This window comes from Ambystoma mexicanum, chromosome 8 (genome assembly GCF_040938575.1).
Source record: "Ambystoma mexicanum isolate Mex_15411 chromosome 8, UKY_AmexF1_1, whole genome shotgun sequence".
Classification (NCBI taxonomy): domain Eukaryota; kingdom Metazoa; phylum Chordata; class Amphibia; order Caudata; family Ambystomatidae; genus Ambystoma; species Ambystoma mexicanum.
Window position 1 is genome coordinate 336,552,440 of NC_090929.1, and position 22,970 is coordinate 336,575,409.

The following is a 22,970-nucleotide window of genomic DNA, read 5'->3' on the forward strand; positions in this document are numbered from 1 at the left end:
ATCCATGGCATTACTACCGGAGTAAGAACTAGGGCATGCCAAATCCATGGCCCCACTATTGGCATACAGCACTAGAATAAACCAAATCCATGGCATTACTACCGGAGTAAGAACTAGGGCATGCCAAATCCCTGGCCCCAATTTTGGCATACAGCACTAGAGTAAACCAAATCCATAGCTCCACTATTGGCATACAGCACTAGAGTAAAACAAATCCATGGCATTACTGTCAGAGTAAGAACTAGGGGATGCCAAATCCAAGTCTCCACTATTGGCATACGGCACTAGAGTAAAATAAATCCATGACATTACTATAGGAGTAAGAACTACGGCATGCCAAACCCATGTCCTCGCAATTGGTTGGCATACAGCACCCGAGTGAGACAAATCCATGAAATTACATTAGGAATAAAAGAATAAGCATTAGGGTGAGTTTTTTTGGTTTAACTCTGTCATTAAGGCAAGTGCTGCCAAAAATGACAGCGGGGGCATCGTGGTGCTGAGAAGGGGTGTATTTTAGAATGTTACTTTTTCATAGACTTGATGCAGTCAGAAGAGACAGGCATGTGTTTAAGTCAGCAACTGATACAGAAACATTGCTGTTTCTGCCGGTAAAAGATTATTAGAAGCTGGCGGGGGTGCCACCTGTGTCCATTCGGATTTTGGGATTGGTCCTGATTTTAGTAATTAAGAAGAGGGTTTTATTAAGAGAAGTCTAGGATAGCTAAGAAGTTGTTTGGTGTTGCCATGATCCCCACCTGTGCCCCTGTTCATCTTGTCCTCCCCCACAGCAGGGTTGAGATAGTTAATCAGAGAGCGGATCAATAGGACTGGCCGTGCAGGATTGGCCCATGCTGTTGGGCTATCACATAGGGGCGTGCATCCCTCCCAGGGCCCTCATCCGACCCCGCTTGCGCTCCAGTTGAGATAGAGACCCGTCTGCCGCCACACGTCACTGAAGCGCCACCGTTCCCAGGGCAGAAGAGCACTGGTACCTGAGAAAGCATGATAGCCCACTGGAGCCTGGCGCTGCTGGTGGCCGCTTGCCTAAGGCCCGGCAGCGGGAACCCTATCCAGGACCAGAAGGACATTCAAACCCAGGAGAACTTTGATCTTCCCAAGGTAAGCAGTAGCAGCCCCATCCTTCTTCCGGGTGTGGTGTGCCTGGCTCCGGACCTTCAGTTCGTAGGAGGTGAGACTCAGTATCTGCTGAACTATATGGGATTTGGAGCCCTATAAGTCCTTATTGGTGTCTGGGTGGGGTTCCTTGCCTCTGGTAGAGGGGAGGGCATGTGTCCCCACACCCGTTGTCCAGGAGCCCTAGGTAGGAACATTATAGTCACCAAGGATCAGCTGGCATTCCAGCACTGGGAAGCTCTGCCAGCTTCCCATTCCAGTGCATATTTAAGACTAGTTGGCTATGGCAGGCTCTACCTGACATGTGCTTGACTCTCACCCAGCCCCTCGAGCCTTAACAAACCTTCGCCCTCCTTGATATTTTGCTAGGATGACCAGGTGACTAAAGGCCACCATTGTTTAAGTCCTAGACATCCATTTTAGAATCCAATGCATTCTGAGAGTTGAACACTACAAAACCTACAGTTAAGCATATTGGTGCGCACGCATGCGCGCTGACGCACGTCTGAATGGCATTCATTTACTATCTTTCTTCCACCACTCATATCCATTTTAAAGACTGTTAGTGTCTTACATTCCTGTGTCTTACATTCCTGTGTTTAAAGTGTAATGATCATATTTAGGATAATGGGGTGGGCACCTTGGGTGCCAATCAGATTCCAGAGGTAGCGAGTGCTGTGTAACCGCACAAAAAAGGCATAGAATTGGCAAACAAGTCAAGTATGTTCAGCGTGTCTCTATGAAACCAAGATGCCATGACACCCTTTAGGAATCTGCTTGTATAGGGAGGGTGCAGGCTGCACTGCCGCAGTGGGCACGTGCGCTCCTGCAATCCCACAATAACCATCTAATGATGCCACTTCTCCTCCTGGCCAAGTTGATATCTTGTCTGACTGACAGGCAGGATCTATGTGGGCATGCCCCCCACCCCAGAACTCCTGGCAGCCCTGGGTGAAAGGTCCAGGGTTCCTCCTGACATTGGCTCCTCCAGTGCCACCGCTGTCAGTAACAGATGGTGGAGAGGAGGACTAAGAAAACTGTGCCCGGCTGCCTCCCCGCTCTTTCCCCTTCATCCAGCCTCTGGAAGTTTGCGCTGCATTTGCAAATACGAGCTTTCCTTTTTGCTGGATTTTATATTTAACTTTTTTAATATACTATTTTTATTGTTCTATATTTTTAGTACATAGCGAAGTTTCTTGCACATGCCAACCCAGTGTCCTTTCCCATCAGCGGGTTCCTTTCGTGCCAACCCTGGCCTGGTGAATTTCCACCTTCAATGTCTGTGTATTACTCAGTTTTACACTGGAAAGCCAAGTGCCCAATCATGAAGGTTCTGCAGAACCAAGTGTTCTCCTGTAGTAAAATAATGCACTTTTCAAATGCACACAGCTGATTGGTCAATCCTGAAAAAAGAACAAAAAAGAAACATTGTCATAAAGCATACCAGAATGCTTCTTTTTTTAGAAGACCTATCAGCTGACCCTTATGGACATAGAGGAACAGGACAGGAAATACGGCTAGGAAAAAGTGGGCCTGATTACGGGTTTGGCGGTAGCCCTATGGGGACGAATGGGAATGGGGAGCTTGGATGCACCGGCACTGTTCATAACGGTGCCGTGCATCCACGAGTTGTGCTCGCAGGTGCCACACTGCCCTGGCAGGCAGAGCGAGAGCCGCAAGCACAACTTGTAGTATGGCGGTACGGTAGCAACGGTGCCGGTAGCGATACCAGTGATATCAAATTACAGACAAGGGAAAGAAAAGAATATGGACTTCCTACTCGACAACCAAGAGATACAGAGGAGGGCACAATTCGGGGGTGTGTGACCCCAATCCCTCAGTTCATAGAGGGGACGGGACCATATTAGAACAGACCTCCCTAATGCCTGCTGCCGCCGCCAGGGAGCAATGGCTCAGGTCGGATCCCATGGAGGGAATTTGATATGAAGTGTAGAGATCTCAAGTTGTCCATGCCATGTCTGAGCAGCACATCCAGTCCTGGATTTTATCTTCATTCTGATACTTATTGCTTGGCATTCCCTGTATTTATTCTTTTTATTTTTTTTTGTATTTGTTTCAATCAAACCTTTACAACAACAAAAAAACAAGGACAATCAAACAACGTCATACACATTCATCATTTAAAATACAGTGCCAATAAATACAGTAAGATATTTTTAAATACAATGCTAAAACTTTGAGTAGTGTGTAAAACAAAAGCTAGAAGGTAAAAGTAAGATCGCCCGTCGAAGGTAAACAGCCTGTCATCTTCATCTCCTCATCAAACGATCTCCCAGGATTTTATAAAAGATGCCACAGCGATACCATCAGAAGCAACAACAAAAGAAAATGTGTACACACATCTTTCCCACAGCCCAATTAAATCTAACCAACTTGTATCACCTGTTGATTTATTTTAAATATGTCTGTCTTCCCAACTGAAGAGCTCGACATTCCATACACAAATGTTTAACTGTTTTCACAGCCCCATTGTTCTTACAAAACCTAGCAGCGGCATCAGAGCAACCTATCACCCCCCTTCTTAAAAGGATCTCCTTATTAAGCAGCAAGGGCAGCAAGTTCCACCGCAATCGTATTATAAGAGAACGATAATGCAAATTCAGGAACAATAACAAATACGGAGCAATTGTGTCCCTCCTTTGTATTCATGAGATAAATGCTGCAACGAGGAGTAACTGTGAAAGGTGTAGACGGTATTTGTCCAGTCCCATTTGTACAAAGGCTCTTTAACTTTCATCAGCCTTGGTGTCAATAGGTCGATGTCCACATCAAGTTCACCCAAGAAAGATTCACAGTAAGTTCTCAGCTTCCCAAGAAAGCTGAACGAGGCAGGTTGAGATTGATCCATGATTTCCAGAACATTATGTGCCTCGGTATACAATGAGGCGGTGACAGGTGCATCAATCTCTCAATCTCTCGGGGAAGGCTCTGGGATCCGATTGTTTCCTGATTGAGTTTTATAAAAACTACAAATCTCGCCTGGTCCCCCGTTACTAGCCCTCTGGAACGAAACATGTCTCATAGGAACTCTGCCTCCCTCTCACTGTGAAGCAATAATAAGGGTGCTGCCTGAACCAGGTAAACCCACTAAACAGTGCAGCTCTTACCGACCCCTTTTGCTTATCAACTGTGATGCTAAGATATTTGCCACGGTTTTGGCCCTTAGATTGGCTCCATATATGCACTACATCATACATCCAGACCAGTCGGGGTTCATCCCAAGCCGCTACACCACCTCATATAACTTCGTCGACTATTCAATATATTAACCCGCATTGACCCTGGTGCCTTGGCTGTCGCAGCAACCCTAGACATGCAAAAGGCATTCGATTACGTCTCATGAAGGTTTCTATGGCAGATGCTCGAGAGGTGCAATTTTGGCCCCCAATTTAGAACCTGGGTTAAACTATTATACTCCTCCCCAGTTGCGAGGGTCTGCACTAATATGGGTGGGTGACCATTCCAATAATCCTAGCAGGCAAGATTGCTGTTCTCAAAAGGGTGATACTGCCTCAACTGCTGTACAGGTTCTTAAATGTACCAATCTGGCCTGGATGGGATTTCTTTACAACACTTGCCCGAACCACTAACTCTTTCCTCTGGCACTCTGGCATGGTTCGCCTGAGGCTCACAACCTTGATGACCCCAGTGGTTAGGGGAGCTCTTGGAGCCCCCAATTTTGAGGGGTACTGGATAGCTGCCCAAGCCCATTATGCATCATTTTGGTTTGTGCCTACAGATCTGCCCTTGCATGTTAAACTAGAGCGCCTATCTGTGGATGAATGCGATATCCGTAACTTTGTGTTGCCTAACTGTATGGTTCGGTTCGAACCATCGGACCCTGTGGGTGTAAATGTTCAGGCCTTACCAGGCTATGGAAACAAACGGGCAATATGCATCCCTTCCATGGAGATTTTCCCCTCTGGAACTTCTTCCCCAACTCCCCCCGGGTGGACTCCAGAATGGTGGAATGCTGGGCAACAGCAGGTTTCTTAACAATCCGAGATGTATTCGAACAAGGTTCATTCACGAAGTGGAGTGAGCTCCCCATACAATTACGTGGCAGAGGGGCTTGCTGGCTGCAGTACGCCGGTCTGTGGCAAATGTTGAAAACTAGGCTCCCTGACTTTCCCATCATCTCACAGGATGACCCAACCGTATCGGAAATCATTGGCTCTGCGTCTATGAGGGGTAAGGTTTCAAGATTATACACCATATTCCAAACACAAGCATTCCCCCCTGTCACCAGATTTAGGGAATCTTGGGCCAGGGACTTGAACGTAGAGCTGACTGATCAGCACTGGGATTACATGTGCGCCCGCTCACGTACAATCTCATTCAATTCCTGTTTCAAATTAATGCAGTGTAAACTATTGCATATAACCCATTACACATCGGCTAGGCTACATCGTATGTCATGAGAGCACCCACACACGTGCCCAAGATGTAATTCTGCAAATGCCGACTACATGCACATGGTGTGGTCATGCCCTCAAATAGCCCACTTCTGGCCTTTGGTGTGCACAGCTCTGTCAGACATGTTAGAGTGTACCATTTCCCCATCCCTGCTAACCTGCTTTTCTACGAACTACCTGCATTAAGCTGGGGCCTCAAGAAGTTGGCGAGCCTGGGGCTCCTCCTGGCTACCCGCTGTATTCTCCTGGTATGGCTTCAACCCAGACCCCCCAAACATGAACAGTGGCTCCTCATCCTTATGTGGGCCTCGGATATTGAGGAGTGCTGGATTGCGTCACAACCGAGCAGGTCCAGACCGAAAGACATTTGGGGGCCCTTTTGACAGTATGTCTCCTCTTTGTCTGATGAGTCCTGGGAAGACACAGATACACCGCCTTCTTCCCTACCCGCTGCTGTTTAGCATCAACGCATGAGGATTATATGTTTAACCAGATGCTTGCCTCCCTTATATGTTTCAATGCGACAGTGTCCTGTTGGTTGGTTAACGATATTGTACTTGTACCATGAATGGTCTCAGTGATCCGAAATGTTAAGATTGTTCACTGATGCGATGCCAAGCTAATTGTTAAGTGAATTTAAAAAACAAAAAAGAAAGATGGGAACAGAAAGCATGGCCGGATATATCCTGCAGAACCCCATGTTGACATTTAACACAGAGGAAAAAAAGATATCATTAAAAGGTCAAAGGCCTCAAGGGCACCAGGCCCGGGTGGCATCCTGAACCTTTTACTCAAAGCAAACCCTAAACTATGGTAAAGAATATTAAAAAACTAACATAGCGGCAAATATCCTGATAGCTGGCTATGCTCAATGTTAGTGTTTAAAAAGGGTGATAGATCTGATGCCACCAGTTTTCGATTATTAGCCATGCTTGACGTTAGTCAAACCATATTCACAACCATATTGTTAAAACGTCTCACCAGATGGGTGGAAGAAAAGGGACTACTAAAAACCTTCCAGACAGGATTCAGTATACCGTACAGCACTATCAGTAATATATGTGCTGTGCAACAATTTATGGCCGAGGCTCAGGAGAGGAAAAAGAATAATCTATTCTGTTGCTTTGTCGATTTTAGCAAAGCTTTTGACCTGGTTGATCGATCACACTTCTGGAATAAACTTGAGAGCGCTGGAATAGCTAATCAATTATTAGATCTTATTAAAATGCTCCATGTTAACACCTGAGTGTCAGTCTGTCTAGGTCAGCAAGGTTCAGACAAACCAGGGTTTGAAGCAGGGGTGCGTCTTAGCACCCCTGCTTTATGATCTGTATGTCGCTGACATGAACACTGCTCTCAATAGAGCACTTAATTTTCCCCAAAAAATCAACGGGTTGGCAGCGCTGAGCATGACTTATGCAGACAACACCATTATATATGACACCAGCCCGATCGGTTTGCAAAGATCGCTGGATGCCTTAGCCCAATATGCGAAGGACAACCATATTCTGATTAACATAGGAAAAACAAAGGTTATGTGCTTGGCAGGAAGACTATCCAGAAAATACCCTTTCACATGGAAACTCAATGGCAAAAAGTTAGATATAATCGTGGAGTTTTAACACCTGGGGTTTCCAATAAAGCACAAACCACCCAACTCATATCAGGGCAATACACTTACTCCAAACATTTGGCACACATAGCGGGCAGTAAAACATTATGTAGCCAGCCAGAGTGGCCATAACATCGAGGACATGGTAGAAGTATTCCGAACATGCATAATACCAAGTAAACTGTACGATCACGAAGTACTTCCACTAAAACAGGTAGACTGGCTAGACAAAATCGAGGGACAAATTCTACGAATCATCATAAATGTTGCCTCGTCAGTTGCAGTGGAAGCCTTGAGACTGGTGCATGGCTTGGTCTCATTAAAATCTATTTGGAATCTACAAAGAACTTTGCTCTATTGCAAATTGATGCCCCCCTTATGTGAATACAAACCCTTGATGACCCTAATGGGCAGGAGGCCTGTGGAACTGGCTGAAAATGGGTTTGTGAAGGAGATGAGACTGACTGCAGTCACCTACCTTTCCTTCTTCTGACTCTAGTGACCAGCTCTGCTGTGGTGGAGTCAACCCTAAAGAAACAGTCGAAGACAAGGGATAGAATAAAAAATGGTGACCATCTTGCTTTGAAAAAAGGGTACAATGAATACTCGCAACAGGCCTTCCAGCTGGATGCTCTCAGGCCCTAGTTGATAAAGCTTTGCTCGCGGGACCTGAAGCATTTTACCCTATGCCTTCGACTGAATATTATGCCCACAGCTGAATTTACTGGGACACTTGTCGACTGTGCTCCAAGCATTTGGAAGATAGCCACCATCTATTAACTGTCGGTACCACCTTGAGGCCTTTGTACTGGAAGGGCTGCAATGCATTCGCAAACTGTGATGCTCACATTGAGTTGGAGCAATTTTGGAGTTCCCTGATTGGTGCCGAGTCAGTGGTGAGAGCTGGTGCAGCCTATCATATATGGAGGGAGGCAATAAGACAAATTCAGGCAAAATGTACTTTGGAGTAATGACGCTCTGTAAACGTTTACCCTATATTAATCACATTTTGCTTTGTTTTTTTTATTACCTGTGAATGTATCATCTTAAATGAAATGATGCTGTGATAAATGTGCTTAAGGTTTGTACTAAAAACGAAATGCCCAATAAAAAAGAAAAAAAAAAGAGCTCACACCATGGGCCTTCTTTCTCCCCATGAAACACTCTCTCACCACTGGCCCTCATATCTCTGAGAAGCACTCATATCATGGCCCACTCCCCTAACAAGTATTCTCACATTATGGCCCATTAGTTGAGCTCAGATCATGGGCCTTCTGCCCATGAAACACTCTCTCACCACTGGCCCTCACATCTCCGAGAAGCACTCATATCATGGCCCACTCCCCTAACAAGTATTCTCACATTATGGCCCATTAGTTGAGCTCACCTCATGGGCCCTCTGCCCATGAAACACTCTCTCACCACCAGCCCTCACGTCTCCGAGAAGCACTCATATCATAGGCCCACTCCCACTGAGAAGCACTCCAACATTACATGCCCCACTCCCCTAACAAGTACTCTCACATTATGGCCCATTAGTTGAGCTCACCTCATGGGCCTTCTCCCCATAAAACACGCTATAACCACTGGACCTCACATCTCAGAGAAGCACTCACATCATAGGCACTCACGCGCTGAGAAGCAGTTCCACATTACAGACCACAGTTCCATAACAATTACTCTCACATTATAGTTGAGCTCACATCATGGGCCTTCTCCTCATGAAACACTGCCTCACCATTGGCCCTCACGTCTCAGAGAAGCACTCACATCATATGCCCACACGCGCTGAGAAGCACTCCCGCATTACAGGCCCCACACCCCTAGCAAGTATTGTCACATTATGAGCCCGCTAGTTGAGATGCAGTCCCACCTCATGGGCCTTCTCTCCACAACATTCTTTAACCATGGCACTCACATCTCTGAGAAGTCTCACATCACTGGGCCCACTCCCACAGAGAAACACTCTCACATCTCGCGCCCCCTCTTGCATCTCCAGCTGCAGGTCGGGTGCCTGTGTGGCAACGTCCCTTGGAAGGGGTGAAGCACCGCAGGGCTCCCGCTCTGGGCGCTGTTTGAACTTCGGCGGTACTGTTTGTCCTGGTTTATCATTGAAAGAACACAAACATTCCCTGGAAGAGAAAGTTTAGAGAAGGGGGCGGGGTGGGGGTAGAAGTAGGGGGGACTAGAAGGTTGTTAGAATAAAAGGATAACACATCGGAAAAACATGACTGTTCTAATGTTTCCTAATATAACAGCAACTGTTTACCAACCAATAGGATCTCTAGAGGCAGAGTATTAGCAAAGGGAATGCAGCACCGCAGTGCTCTCCATTCACAGCACGATCATGTGGGTCTTGCACTAAACTCTGCCAACTCTCAGGATTACCATAAGAATACAGCCTGGGACCTAGTGGGTCTACCAAATGCACGGCATTACAATACAGATATACAACAATATGTGTCAAAACACAGCATTGCGAAAGAAATGCGGCACAAGAATGTGGCAAAGCCATGCCATTATTATAGGAATACAGCACGCCAAATCCATGGCATTACTGTAGAAATACATCACTGGACTGTACAAAATCCATGGTGTGACTATATGCATATATGACTGGGCAGCACCAAATCCATGGAATTTCTATAGGATGTGCTACATCAATGGTATACAGCACTAGAGTAAAACAAATCCTTGGCCTTACTATTAGCATACAGCACTAGAGTAAAATAAATCCATGGCATTACTATAGGAATAAGAACTAGGGCATGCCAAGTCCATGGCCTCACAATTGGTATACAGCACTAGAGTCAAATAGATCCATGGCCGCAATATTAGTATACAGCACTAGAATAAAAGAAATCCATGGCCACACTATTAGCATACAGCACTAGAGTAAAATAAATCCATGGCATTACTATAGGAATGAGAACTACGGCATGCCAAATCCATGGCCTCACTGTTGGCATACAGCACTAGAGGAAAACAAATCCATGGCATTAGTATAGGAATAAGACTTATGGCATGCCAAACACATGCCCTCACTGTTGGCATACAGCACTAGAGTCAAATAAATCCATGGCCACAATATTGGCATACAGCACTAGAGTAAAACAAATCCATGGCCCCACTATTGGTATACAGCACTAGAGTAAAACAAATCCATGGCATTACTACCGGAGTAATAACTAGGGCATGCCAAATCAATGGCCCCACTATTGGCATACAGCACTAGAGTAAACCAAATCCATGGCCCACTATTGGCATACAGCACTAGAGTAAAACAAATCCATGTCATTACTACCGGAGTAAGAACTAGGGCATGCCAAATCCATGGCCCCACTATTGGCATACAGCACTAGAATAAACCAAATCCATGGCATTACTACCGGAGTAATAACTAGGGCATGCCAAATCAATGGCCCCACTATTGGCATACAGCACTAGAGTAAACCAAATCCATGGCCCACTATTGGCATACAGCACTAGAGTAAAACAAATCCATGGCATTACTACCGGAGTAAGAACTATGGCATGCCAAATCCCTGGCCCCAATATTTGCATACAGCACTAGAGTAAATCAAATCCATAGCTCCACTATTGGCATACAGCACCAGAGTAAAACAAATCCATGGCATTACTGTCAGAGTAAGAACTAGGGCATGCCAAATCCATGTCTCCACTATTGGCATACAGCACTAGAGTAAAACAAATCCATGGCATTACTGTCAGAGTAAGAACTAGGGCATGCCAAATCCATGTCTCCACTATTGGCATACAGCACTAGAGTAAAATAAATCCATGACATTACTATAGGAGTAAGAACTACGGCATGCCAAACCCATGTCCTTGCAATTGGTTGGCATACAGCACCCGAGTGAGACAAATCCATGAAATTACATTAGGAATAAAAGAAAAAGCATTAGGGTGAGTTTTTTTGGTTTAACTCTGTCATTAAGGCAAGTGCTGCCAAAAATGACAGCGGGGGCATCGTGGTGCTGAGAAGGGGTGTATTTTAGAATGTTACTTTTTCATAGACTTGATGCAGTCAGAAGAGACAGGCATGTGTTTAGGTCATCAACTGATACAGAAACATTGCTGTTTCTGCCGGTAAAAGATTATTAGAAGCTGGCGGGGGTGCCACCTGTGTCCATTCGGATTTTGGGATTGGTCCTGATGTTAGTGATTAAGAAGAGGGTTTTATTAAGAGAAGTCTAGGATAGCTAAGAAGTTGTTTGGTGTTGCCATGATCCCCACCTGTGCCCCTGTTCCTCTTGTCCTCCCCCACAGCAGGGTTGAGATAGTTAATCAGAGAGCGGATCAATAGGACTGGCCATGCAGGTTTGGCCCATGCTGTTGGGCTATCACATAGGGGCGTGCATCCCTCCCAGGGCCCTCATCCGACCCCGCTTGCGCTCCAGTTGAGATAGAGACCCGTCTGCCTCCACACGTCACTGAAGCGCCACCGTTCCCAGGGCAGAAGAGCACTGGTACCTGAGAAAGCATGATAGCCCACTGGAGCCTGGCGCTGCTGGTGGCCGCTTGCCTAAGGCCCGGCAGCGGGAACCCTATCCAGGACCAGAAGGACATTCAAACCCAGGAGAACTTTGATCTTCCCAAGGTAAGCAGTAGCAGCCCCATCCTTCTTCCGGGTGTGGTGTGCCTGGCTCCGGACCTTGAGTTCGTAGGAGGCGAGACTCAGTATCTGCTGAACTATATGGGATTTGGAGCCTTATAAGTCGTTATTGGTGTCTGGGTGGGGTTCCTTGCCTCTGGTAGAGGGGAGGGCATGTGTCCCCACACTCGCTGTCCAGGAGCCCTAGGTAGGAACATTATAGTCACCAAGGATCAGCTGGCATTCCAGCACTGGGAAGCTCTGCCAGCTTCCCATTCCAGTGCATGATTAAGACTAGTTGGGCTATGGCAGGCTCTACCTGACATGTGCTTGACTCTCACCCAGCCCCTCGAGCCTTAACAAACCTTCGCCCTCCATGATATTTTGCTAGGATGACCAGGTGACTAAAGGACACCATTGTTTAAGTCCTAGACATCCATTTTAGAATCCAATGCATTCTGAGAGTTGAACACTACAAAACCTACAGTTAAGCATATTGGTGCGCACGCATGCGCGCTGACGCACGTCTGAATGGCATTCATTTACTATCTTTCTTCCACCACTCATATCCATTTTAAAGACTGTTAGTGTCTTACATTCCTGTGTCTTACATTCCTGTGTTTAAAGTGTAATGATCATATTTAGGATAATGGGGTGGGCACCTTGGGTGCCAATCAGATTCCAGAGGTAGCGAGTGCTGTGTAACCGCACAAAAAAAGCATAGAATTGGCAAACAAGTCAAGTATGTTCAGCGTGTCTCTATGAAACCAAGATGCCATGACACCCTTTAGGAATCTGCTTGTATAGGGAGGGTGCAGGCTGCACTGCCGCAGTGGGCACATGCGCTCCTGCAATCCCACAATAACCATCTAATGATGCCACTTCTCCTCCTGGCCAAGTTGATATCTTGTCTGACTGACAGGCAGGATCTATGTGGGCATGCCCCCCACCCCAGAACTCCTGGCAGCCCTGGGTGAAAGGTCCAGGGTTCCTCCTGACATTGGCTCCTCCAGTGCCACCGCTGTCAGTAACAGATGGTGGAGAGGAGGACTAAGAAAACTGTGCCCGGCTGCCTCCCCGCTCTTTCCCCTTCATCCAGCCTCTGGAAGTTTGCGCTGCATTTTCAAATACGAGCTTTCCTTTTTGCTGGATTTTATATTTAACTTTTTTAATATTCTATTTTTATTGTTCTATATTTTTAGTACATAGCGAAGTTTCTTGCACATGCCAACCCAGTGTACTTTCCCATCAGCGGGTTCCTTTCGTGCCAACCCTGGCCTTGTGAATTTCCACCTTCAATGTCTGTGTATTACTCGGTCTTACACTGGAAAGCCAAGTGCCCAATCATGAAGGTTCTGCAGAACCAAGCGTTCTCCTGTAGTAAAATAATGCACTTTTCAAATGCACACAGCTGATTGGTCAATCCTGAAAAAAGAACAAAAAAGAAACATTGTCATAAAGCATACCAGAATGCTTCTTTTTTTAGAAGACCTATCAGCTGACCCTTATGGACATAGAGGAACAGGACAGGAAATACGTCTAGGAAAAAGTGGGCCTGCTTACATGTTTGGCGGTAGCCCTATGGGGACGAATGGGAATGGGGAGCTTGGATGCACCGGCACTGTTCATAACGGTGCCGTGCATCCACGAGTTGTGCTCGCGGGTGCCACACTGCCCTGGCAGGCAGAGCGAGAGCCGCAAGCACAACTTGTAGTATGGCAGTACGGTAGCAACGGTGCCGGTAGCGATACCAGTGATATCAAATTACAGACAAGGGAAAGAAAAGAATATGGACTTCCTACTCGACAACCAAGAGATACAGAGGAGGGCACAATTCGGGGGTGTGTGACCCCAATCCCTCAGTTCATAGAGGGGAAGGGACCATATTAGAACAGACCTCCCTAATGCCTGCTGCCGCCGCCAGGGAGCAATGGCTCAGGTCGGATCCCATGGAGGGAATTTGATATGAAGTGCAGAGATCTCAAGTTGTCCATGCCATGTCTGAGCAGCACATCCAGTCCTGGATTTTATCTTCATTCTGATACTTATTGCTTGGCATTCCCTTTATTTATTCTTTTTATTGCTTTTTGTATTTGTTTCAATCAAACCTTTACAACAACAAAAAAACAAGGACAATCAAACAACGTCATACACATTCATCATTTAAAATACAGTGCCAATAAATACAGTAAGATCTTTTTAAATACAATGCTAAAACTTTGAGTAGTGTGTAAAACAAAAGCTAGAAGGTAAAAGTAAGATCGCCCGTCGAAGGTAAACAGCCTGTCATCTTCATCTCTTCATCAAACGATCTCCCAGGATTTTATAAAAGATGCCACAGCGATACCATCAGAAGCAACAACAAAAGAAAATGTGTACACACATCTTTCCCACAGCCCAATTAAATCTAACCAACTTGTATCACCTGTTGATTTATTTTAAATATGTCTGTCTTCCCAACTGAAGAGCTGGACATTCCATACACAAATGTTTAACTGTTTTCACAGCCCCATTGTTCTTACAAAACCTAGCAGCGGCATCAGAGCAACCTATCACCCCCCTTCTTAAAAGGATCTCCTTATTAAGCAGCAAGGGCAGCAAGTTCCACCGCAATCGTATTATAAGAGAACGATAATGCAAATTCAGGAACAATAACAAATACGGAGCAATCGTGTCCCTACCTTTGTATTCATGAGATAAATGCTGCAACGAGGAGTAACTGTGAAAGGTGTAGACGGTATTTGTCCAGTCCCATTTGTACAAAGGCTCTTTAACTTTCATCAGCCTTGGTGTCAATAGGTCGATGTCCACATCAAGTTCACCCAAGAAAGATTCACAGTAAGTTCTCAGCTTCCCAAGAAAGCTGAACGAGGCATGTTGACATTGGTCCATGATTTGCAGAACATTATGTGCCTCGGTATACAATGAGGCGGTGACAGGTGCATCAATCTCTCAATGTAAGGACAAGGTCAGCCAATGAACCCGGGCCTTTAGAGAGCAAAGTCCCAGCTCATATCTTATTGCTGTCACCGGAACAGCGTTGAAGATCCTCAAGACTCCTCTCCACATCTTCCCTTCAAGAGTGTCTAGCCAAGAATATGATTCCATCAGCCAAAGTTCCAAGCCATAAATTATTCTGGGAATCACTTTCCCCTCGTAGAATTAGATAGCCGCTTTTATAGAGTACCTGACAAATGTTCTGTCTATCGTCACCAACTGGTTGGTGAGGTTCTTTGCTTTTAAAATTAATTATTTATTGTATTTGTACAGGTTTAAAAATTCCCATTGATAAAACAAAACATATATTTACAATTACACATATATTTACAACTAAAATATTGCACATTTCAAGATATATTTAAAAGTACACTTTGAAATTCACTGTAATTAGGCATAGACACTAACTTACTTGATTAGCCTGAACATATTCATCAAATTCATTAAAATCATTTACTTGCCCAGGCCCCAACAGGTTAAACCTGTCTCTGCGACTAAAATGATTTCATTCAAAGATGTTAAAGCAGTGCATGATCCAAGAACTAAAGGGAGCAAATTCAATATTATTCCACACTAACTACTATTAAAAGTTTCAAGATTGCACGCCATAGCCAATACAGAGCAATATGTACATTTTCGGTGTCAGTGTTAAGGCAGTAGTTCCAAAAGGCCTCGTGTTTTATAGCATCGAAATTATGGAAGTATTTACCGAAAGTGGTCATATAGACTGGGCACAGTTGTTTACACTCAGTAAATAGATGCTTAGCAGTTTCAATGTTCCCTGGGATTTTACATATTCGACAGACCCTGTCGGATAGGGGGGTCCCGTTGTAGGAACTCTTAAACACCAAGAGTGGAATTTAGTTTGTGGATAATCTAAGATTCAAGTTCCACAATGCTGGACTGGGACACCGTAGTAGATACCTTTGGCTTTGAAGGTATCTGTATGTTACGTTTGAAACATATTTATAGATGCGTAAGGTCAAAAGGTACATAATTGTTAGTCCAATCCCATTGTATCAATTTGTGTTTGAACATACGCTTCAAAGTAACAAACCTGGTTCCACTTGCAAAATCGGAATGTCAATTAATGTGATTATACATTTTATTATTCAGGAAATTAAACTCAGTACCACTATGCTCTAGATTTGGTCCTCTTGGACCTCCCACCAAAACTAGCATTTTGCATTTGGGTGAGTGTTTGCTTTTAAATGTAGGGCCCCCAGCCTAACAAGCAAACTGAAAAGAGACAGTGGATGTTCCACCATTGGATGCGCTGCCAGCTCACACAAGTTATACATCTGCAATGTTAAAAATCCTCATGGTCAGTCCATATGCAATAAGTGTTTCAATTGAGACGGAGATAGATTTATGCGTTGTTTAATTCTATGTATTTCAAATGACAGAGTTGCGTGCCAACACGTGTTTCGACCTCCACAGGTCTTTTTCAAGGCAAAACTCTGCTCCATAAGAGTAATGTACAATATTTCAATACACATGTGTATCACCATGCATTAACAGGGTCAGACAATAGAGGAAAAAACATCCAACAACAAAGTAGGGTATACATTACCAAATCAAGATGTCATAAAAGGTTAACACACCAACATGTCATCAACAGCGCATAGAGAAAAAAAAATAAGAAAAGAAAACTTCAAACACAAATGTACAAAAATAGGTCATCTGATATGCTATCTAAGTGTCATCTGAGTATTGTGTTAGCATTTGCTAGAGCTCATGCAATAGATTCATGCGTGCCACCGCCTGGAGCCCAGTATCACCAGCTGCAGCACCTCTCACCGAACCTGCTGAGCCAAATACATATATATCAACTAAATGAATGGTGCAATCAGTTTTATAATCACTTCCAGACCACTGTGTAAAGTGAGATTCAAAAACCCCATCATTATCGTGCAAAGCTACCAGGTATCAACTCAGCAATTACCCAATGTGAAGTCTCACTGATGAGTATCCGCTTAAAATGACGAGCAAAGATATCAATGAACGTGAGGTTGACATCCTGTATTCCAAAAGGTGGAACCTAGTGAGTGCATATAGTTAATTGATCAGAGTATTAAATGTCTCAAAAGCTCTTAGTGAAGTAAAATCCCTTTTGCAAAAACACTAAGGTTACCTGCACAATTTAATTACTAGAAATGTCCTCTTGAGTGATTCGTGTTCCGAAATACAGCCATCCTTTAATGGCAATACCTGATGAAAAAAGCCATGCATATTTAAGAAAAGCGGGATGAGAACGCCCATAGGTCCGCATGAGAAACCATGAATACATGATTAAAATTGACTTACGTCAATATACTGTCGTCTGCGCCCGTCCGGTTCTAATCAAACAAGTCCAAATGCGGTCGAACTCGCGTTCCGTATAGAAGGTAAAGAAAAGCACCTAAGCATCACGTGACACGTGATCACGTGCCCCGATTCGGTCACGTGAAATTCACAATGTCAATAGCACCGCTCCTACAAATGACTTCAGTGCCAATCTAATGTGCGAATGGCAGAAAACACATGATTGTTGTCAAAATAAGTGATATGACGCGTGTCCCTGATCGCGTGCTCCTTTCACCTTAAAGACACGTTTATTTAGACAAAACGAATAATCATCGCACTGCTGGTGTACAAAAAGGATCGTGCTATTTTTTTTTCAAAACCCACATACTTAATATGATGCTGTGAATTTTAGAGAAAAGGGGGAAGACCCCCACTGCCAATTGGCAAATGAAGAAATTAAATAATGGATTATTTCAAATAACCCTTCAGGTGGGTTACCCTTCCAGTTCTAGTCTCAGATGAACTAATTTATTTTCAAATTTCTTTATTGGGATTTATGTATTAAAACAGTTAGATCATTGAGTCAAGCAATCACAACGGTAATAATCAGGAGTAATCAAAATAGGCCACTTGTGCATTAATGATTAAACAGAAAAAACAAAACAATAACAACATTAACAAGTCTCCATATGGTCAATGGTGTAAGCAACATGGGGGGGTCGAGCAGCAAGTGAGCACAGGTTAGGTGCTGTGCCAGTATTATTTACCAGATATCTTGTGTCAACAGGGGCTAGTTGCTCAAGGGGGTTTATCATCGTTAGAGGGGTTAAGTAAGGCCCAGGTAAGAGTTTTCCAGGCAGCAAGTCCCAAGCTCGTGTCTTCAGGGGATGTGGTGAGGCCGTTCTCCCAAGCTGAGGTTTCTGCCTCTATCCAGCGCTCCAGTTCGTTGTGCCATACCTGGTATTGTGGGCCTCCAGGTCGCTTCCAAGCCATAGCAATGGTCCTTTTGACCAGAATGCATACCAGGTCCATGAGCTTGACTGAGTGTTTGAACTTGGCCAGTCTGGGATACGTTCCAAGAAGGCACTCTTTCAGGGTCCATTCATATCTGGTCATGCCTGCCTCGCTACATAGGAGTTCCACTCCCGCCCAAAGTCGTCGGACCTTGACACATCCCCAGAACATGTGTAAAAGATTTGCTCCGTCTCTGCCACACCATGGGCAGTTATGCTGGGGTAGATGATATATTTTGGCTATTCTAAGCGGTGTCAAGTATGTTCTGTATAGCATGTTGAGTTGTATCAATTTGAATCTGGAATTTCTGGATACCGCATTAGGGAACGCTAGTGCTCTGCCCCATTCGGCTTCGGACAGTTCGTGACCCAGGTCTCTCTCCCATTTGGTTTTGAGATCTTGACTACGGGGGTTGGGCCTGTCAATTAGGTGACTATATATACGGGAGACAGGCCTCCATCCATCCCCCAGGCCATATAGGTGTGTTATGAAGGGGTCAGTTTCAGGCTCCTCAGGCCACGTGTCCCATTTAGTCTTAGCCAATTTACGTATCTTTATGTGCAGAGGAATTGACCAGCCGGGACGCCATCGTCAGATTGCAAGGAGGAGAAATCCCGGAAGGTGCCCTCATTGTATAGATCCCCCCAAGTGTATACTCCCATCCTTTCCCAGTGTCGAATGGAGGCAAGGTCCACCGAGTTCTGGCATAGGTCGGCTAAGAGCGGTATGTCCGGGTTATATCGGTGTTTCAAGTGAAGAAGACTTTTAACCCTTTGCCATACCTGACGGCCCAGGGTAGCTAAGAAAGGAATCCCATCTACAAGACGTTGAGGGGCCCAAATGAGTTCGTTTAATCGGAATGGAGCAATCGGGTGTTGTAAAAGCAGTGTTTCGGAGGTAACATCATCATCTAGCCATTTGGCCACGAAGCTTAGTTGGGCAGCCAGGTAATAACGTTCCAGATCAGGGAGCCGAATGCCTCCTTGCTCGTAAGGGAGGGTCAGCGTGGATAATGCAAATTTGTGCCTACTAGTGCCCCACAGGAAGTCTTTAAGTATCTTTCCTAAAAGACGGAAGAAGGGAGTTCTAATGTAGTAAAAAATATTTTGGAAACCGTAGAGGAATCTGGGGAGAACAATCATCTTAATGATGGCAGCCCTGCCCATCATGGATAGGGGGAGGCGAGCCCAGAACCCAATTGACTTGCGCAAGGGAGGCAGCGCCGCTACCGTGTTGTTGGCGTGCATGAGTTCAGGCGTGTGATAAATATTGATGCCCAGATAGCGGAAAGTGGTGGGACACCAACCTATACCCAGGGAGGGGAGTTCAGCAACATGTGTATTCCGGAGGGCGCCCAACGGAAACAGGCAAGACTTGTGTTTGCTGAAGTGTATTCCTGATACCTTGGCAAAGTTGCCGAGGACCTCCAACATGGTTGGGACATTCAGCTGCGGGTCCCTCACATAAAGGAGAACATCATCCGCATATAGGGAAATTATGTGGTCCACCCCGTCAATCCTTATACCAGCATCAAAGAATTGTTTCCTAAAGTAAATGGCAATGGGTTCAAGCCCGATTATATATAGCATGGGGGAGAGCGGACAGCCCTGCCTTGTGCCCCTTTGTATATCCCATGCCGTGGAGATGAGCCGACCAGTTTTCACCCGTGCTCGCGGTTTGGTGTAGAGAACTGTGATCCATCGAATGAATCGCTCACCGAAACCAAACTCCCTAAGTACCACAATCAGCCACTCCCAAAAAATTGAATCGAACGCTTTGATGGCGTCCAAAGAAAGCAAAGCGTGGGATTTCCCTGTGTGAGTGGGATGTGACAATACGTGTTGTAATCTGCGCAGATTGGCAGTGGTGTTTCGGCCCGGCACAAAGCCACTCTGGTCGGGGTGTACCACCTCTCCGATCACCCTGGACAGCCGCTTAGCCAGAATGGTTGTGAGGATTTTAACATCATAATTGAGCATGGCGAGAGGGCGATAGGAATCACAGTCATCTGCAGGCTTACCAGGCTTGAGGAGCGGAACCACCAAAGTCTCGCGCATGCTCCCAGGCAGGATGCCCGACTCATAAGCTTCTAGGAACACCTCGTGTAGCAGCGGGGACAGTTCTGGCTCGTAGGTTTTGTAAAATTCGGCGGGTAGCCCGTCACTACCCGGAGCTTTGCAGGTAGCCAGAGACTTGATGGCGTCTTTTATGTCATCTATGTTGATATCAGCATCCAGAGCCTCCTTATGTGGCAGCGGGAGTAGGGGCAGACCAATTTCGTCCAGGGTGTTTGCGATTTCCTCGGGGGGCACCATATCAGTGTGGGAGTATAGTCGGGTGTAGAACTGCCCGAAGGTGTCGTTAATTCCCTGTTGGGAACGTTGTGGCTTGCCATCGGCATCTCTTAGGGCTGTGGTCGAGTACTTAGGGTGTTCTTTCTTACACAGCCAGGCGAGTAGCCTACCCCGCTTGTCGGCATGGGCATGCGCTTTGTTGGTTCTGGTGATGTAATCAAATTTGGCCAGCCTGTCCCAAGCTTCCTTACAGGCGGCCCTAGCACTGGCCAGCTTGTCCTCCTGTGGATGGGGGTCCAGGGTGTTGGATTCTAGCTGTTCAATTTCAGTTTCTAATAATTCAAGTTCGGTTCTGAGGTGTTTCCTCATGCCTCCAGCCTTTGCTATGATCTCTCCCCTTACAACCACTTTGAGGGCATCCCAGACCGTGCTTAGGTGGTCAACACTGTCTTTATTCTCACTGATGTAGTTCTCTAGAGATTCTCTGAGGCTTTCCCTGAACTGCGGGTCTTTAAGTGCCTCGGTGGGCATCCTCCATGTAGGTATGGGAGATCTGGGTCCAGTGATATTCCATTCAATTACCAGGGGAGAGTGGTCGGAGATGGTGCGACCCAGGTAGTTAGAGGAGTCAATCTGGGGGAATCTCTCTCTGCCGGTGAAGAGATAGTCGATTCTGGTGTGAAGGTTATGTGGCGAGGAGTAGAAGGAATAGCCCCGATCCCCGGGGTGTTGTTCCCGCCAGATGTCAACCAGGTCTAGTTGGTGTAGCGTGGCGTTCATGGCGGTGGTAGCGGTTGAGGGGCCCGCCAAGGGGGGGGCCGACCTGTCAAGCACAGGGTCGCTGACGCAATTAAAGTCGCCTCCCCAGATAAGGAATGCATCTCTATAGGGCGCAATCTTTGTGCATAGCATAGTGAGGTGCGCGGGGATGTTGTTGTTGGGGAGGTATGAATTTACAATGCATATCTCTGTTTGTTCAATGTGGCCCAAGAGTATAACATACCTTCCATCAGGGTCCAGTTTGGCTTTGGTGAGCTGGAAGGGGATGTGGGGACTGATCCAGGTGAACACCCCTCTGGCGAATTTGGAGTATGTGGACCCGAACCCCTGTCCGCCCCAGTATGATTCAAGTGCCGCCATGGATTCCTTGGTTAAGTGGGTTTCTTGTAATAGGGCCACCTCTATATTTTTTCTGTGTAGGTAGGATTTTATTCTGTTCCGGCGTAAGTAGGTACCCAAACCCCTCACATTCCAGGTGGCGATTTTAAGGTGTGTGGACATGATGGTGGCAAAGGGGCTGGGGCACTGAGCCCGTGGCGGTCTCAACCCTCCTCAAACCAGCTCCATGTGCTGTGCAGCTGCCCCCTGGGTCTGTGCTCTGCAATCTTCCTGCTGACCTTGATTGTTGCGTTGGTGTGCCAATCGGAGACTTATGAACAAATTTAACTCCCACTCGAACAGGTGGATTGAACAAGAAAGTTAACTGTGTGTTGCCCCCAGCAGCTGTTCTGGGAGGACAACGCTCGGGGGCTACCGCTACCCATCGGCCTGTCCAGGTCATGTGGTGCGTTTGTGGTGTAGGCCTTGGGCCAGCCATGCTTGGGGTGGGTTGTGGCGATGCCCGTGGGTTGGTCCGTAGAGCTCCCGTCCTTGAAGGAGCCAGTCAATTGTCGCTGTGAAAAGGACTATTTGGAGTTAGCCGTTGGGTGTCGGGATGCAATCCTCTCCTTCTGCCAAATTGTTGTGCTCCATCCACATGGTGGCTGCGGCCGGGGTCTCCATGTAGACGGCTTTGCCTTTGTATAGTATCTTGAGGCGCGAGGGGTACAGGAGCATGTATTTGAGGCCGAGCTTCCGCAGTTGGGCTTTGACGGGAATGAATGAGTTCCTGGCTCGCTGCACTTGCGAGGTATAGTCGGGATAGATTACGATCTTGGAGCCATCTCGTCTGATCACACCTCCTTCCCTCGAGAATTTGAGGATCGTTTCCCTGTCACGGAAGTTTAAGATCTTGGCGATCATTGGGCGAGGGTGCGATCCCGGAGGGGGTCGCTTTTGTAGGGCGCGGTGGGCTCTCTCGACAGAGAAGCCTTGTGTGAGCTTACCAGCCCCGACTTCCTGCATAAGTAAGGACTCGATAAATTCTGTGGGGTCTGTGCCTTCCATCCCCTCCGGAACGCCAAGGACTCTGATGTTATTTCGGCGTGCCCTTCCCTCTGCTTCCTCCGATCTCGCTTCAAGATGAGCCACTTGTCTCTCAAGTGTGATGACTTTTTGCTTTAAGTCCTTGGCAGTATCTGTGGTGTCCTGTAAGTTTATTTCCACCTTGCCCATTCTTTCCGCTAAGTTGCGGGCGTCTTGACGGATGAGCTGCATGTCCACCTTGAGTTCATCTATCCTGGTCTCCATGCACGTTTGGAGCGCTGCGATAGCCTGTAGCACCTGGGCGTTGCTGGGGTCGGCAGCGGTTGTCGGGGGTTCAGTCTGTGTGGGGATCTCAAATTGGCTGGGCAGTTTGGGTTTAGCCCCTGAGAACGAGTCCATGATTGTTGCACCCCTGTTCTTGCTGCGAGAAGTAG

The 22,970-nt window shown here is 46.3% G+C and overlaps 1 protein-coding gene across 1 annotated transcript in view; it reads left to right on the plus strand.

Annotated features, from left to right (window-relative positions):
- Positions 1-11,613: 11,613 nt before the first annotated feature.
- Positions 11,614-22,970, plus strand: part of AMBP (alpha-1-microglobulin/bikunin precursor) — a 145,168-nt gene continuing 133,811 nt past the window's right edge. Inside the window, exon 1 of the mRNA XM_069609777.1 lies at positions 11,614-11,806. Within this exon, the coding sequence (XP_069465878.1) occupies positions 11,690-11,806 (117 nt within the window). The 5' untranslated portion in view covers positions 11,614-11,689. The remainder of the gene's footprint in view (positions 11,807-22,970) is intronic.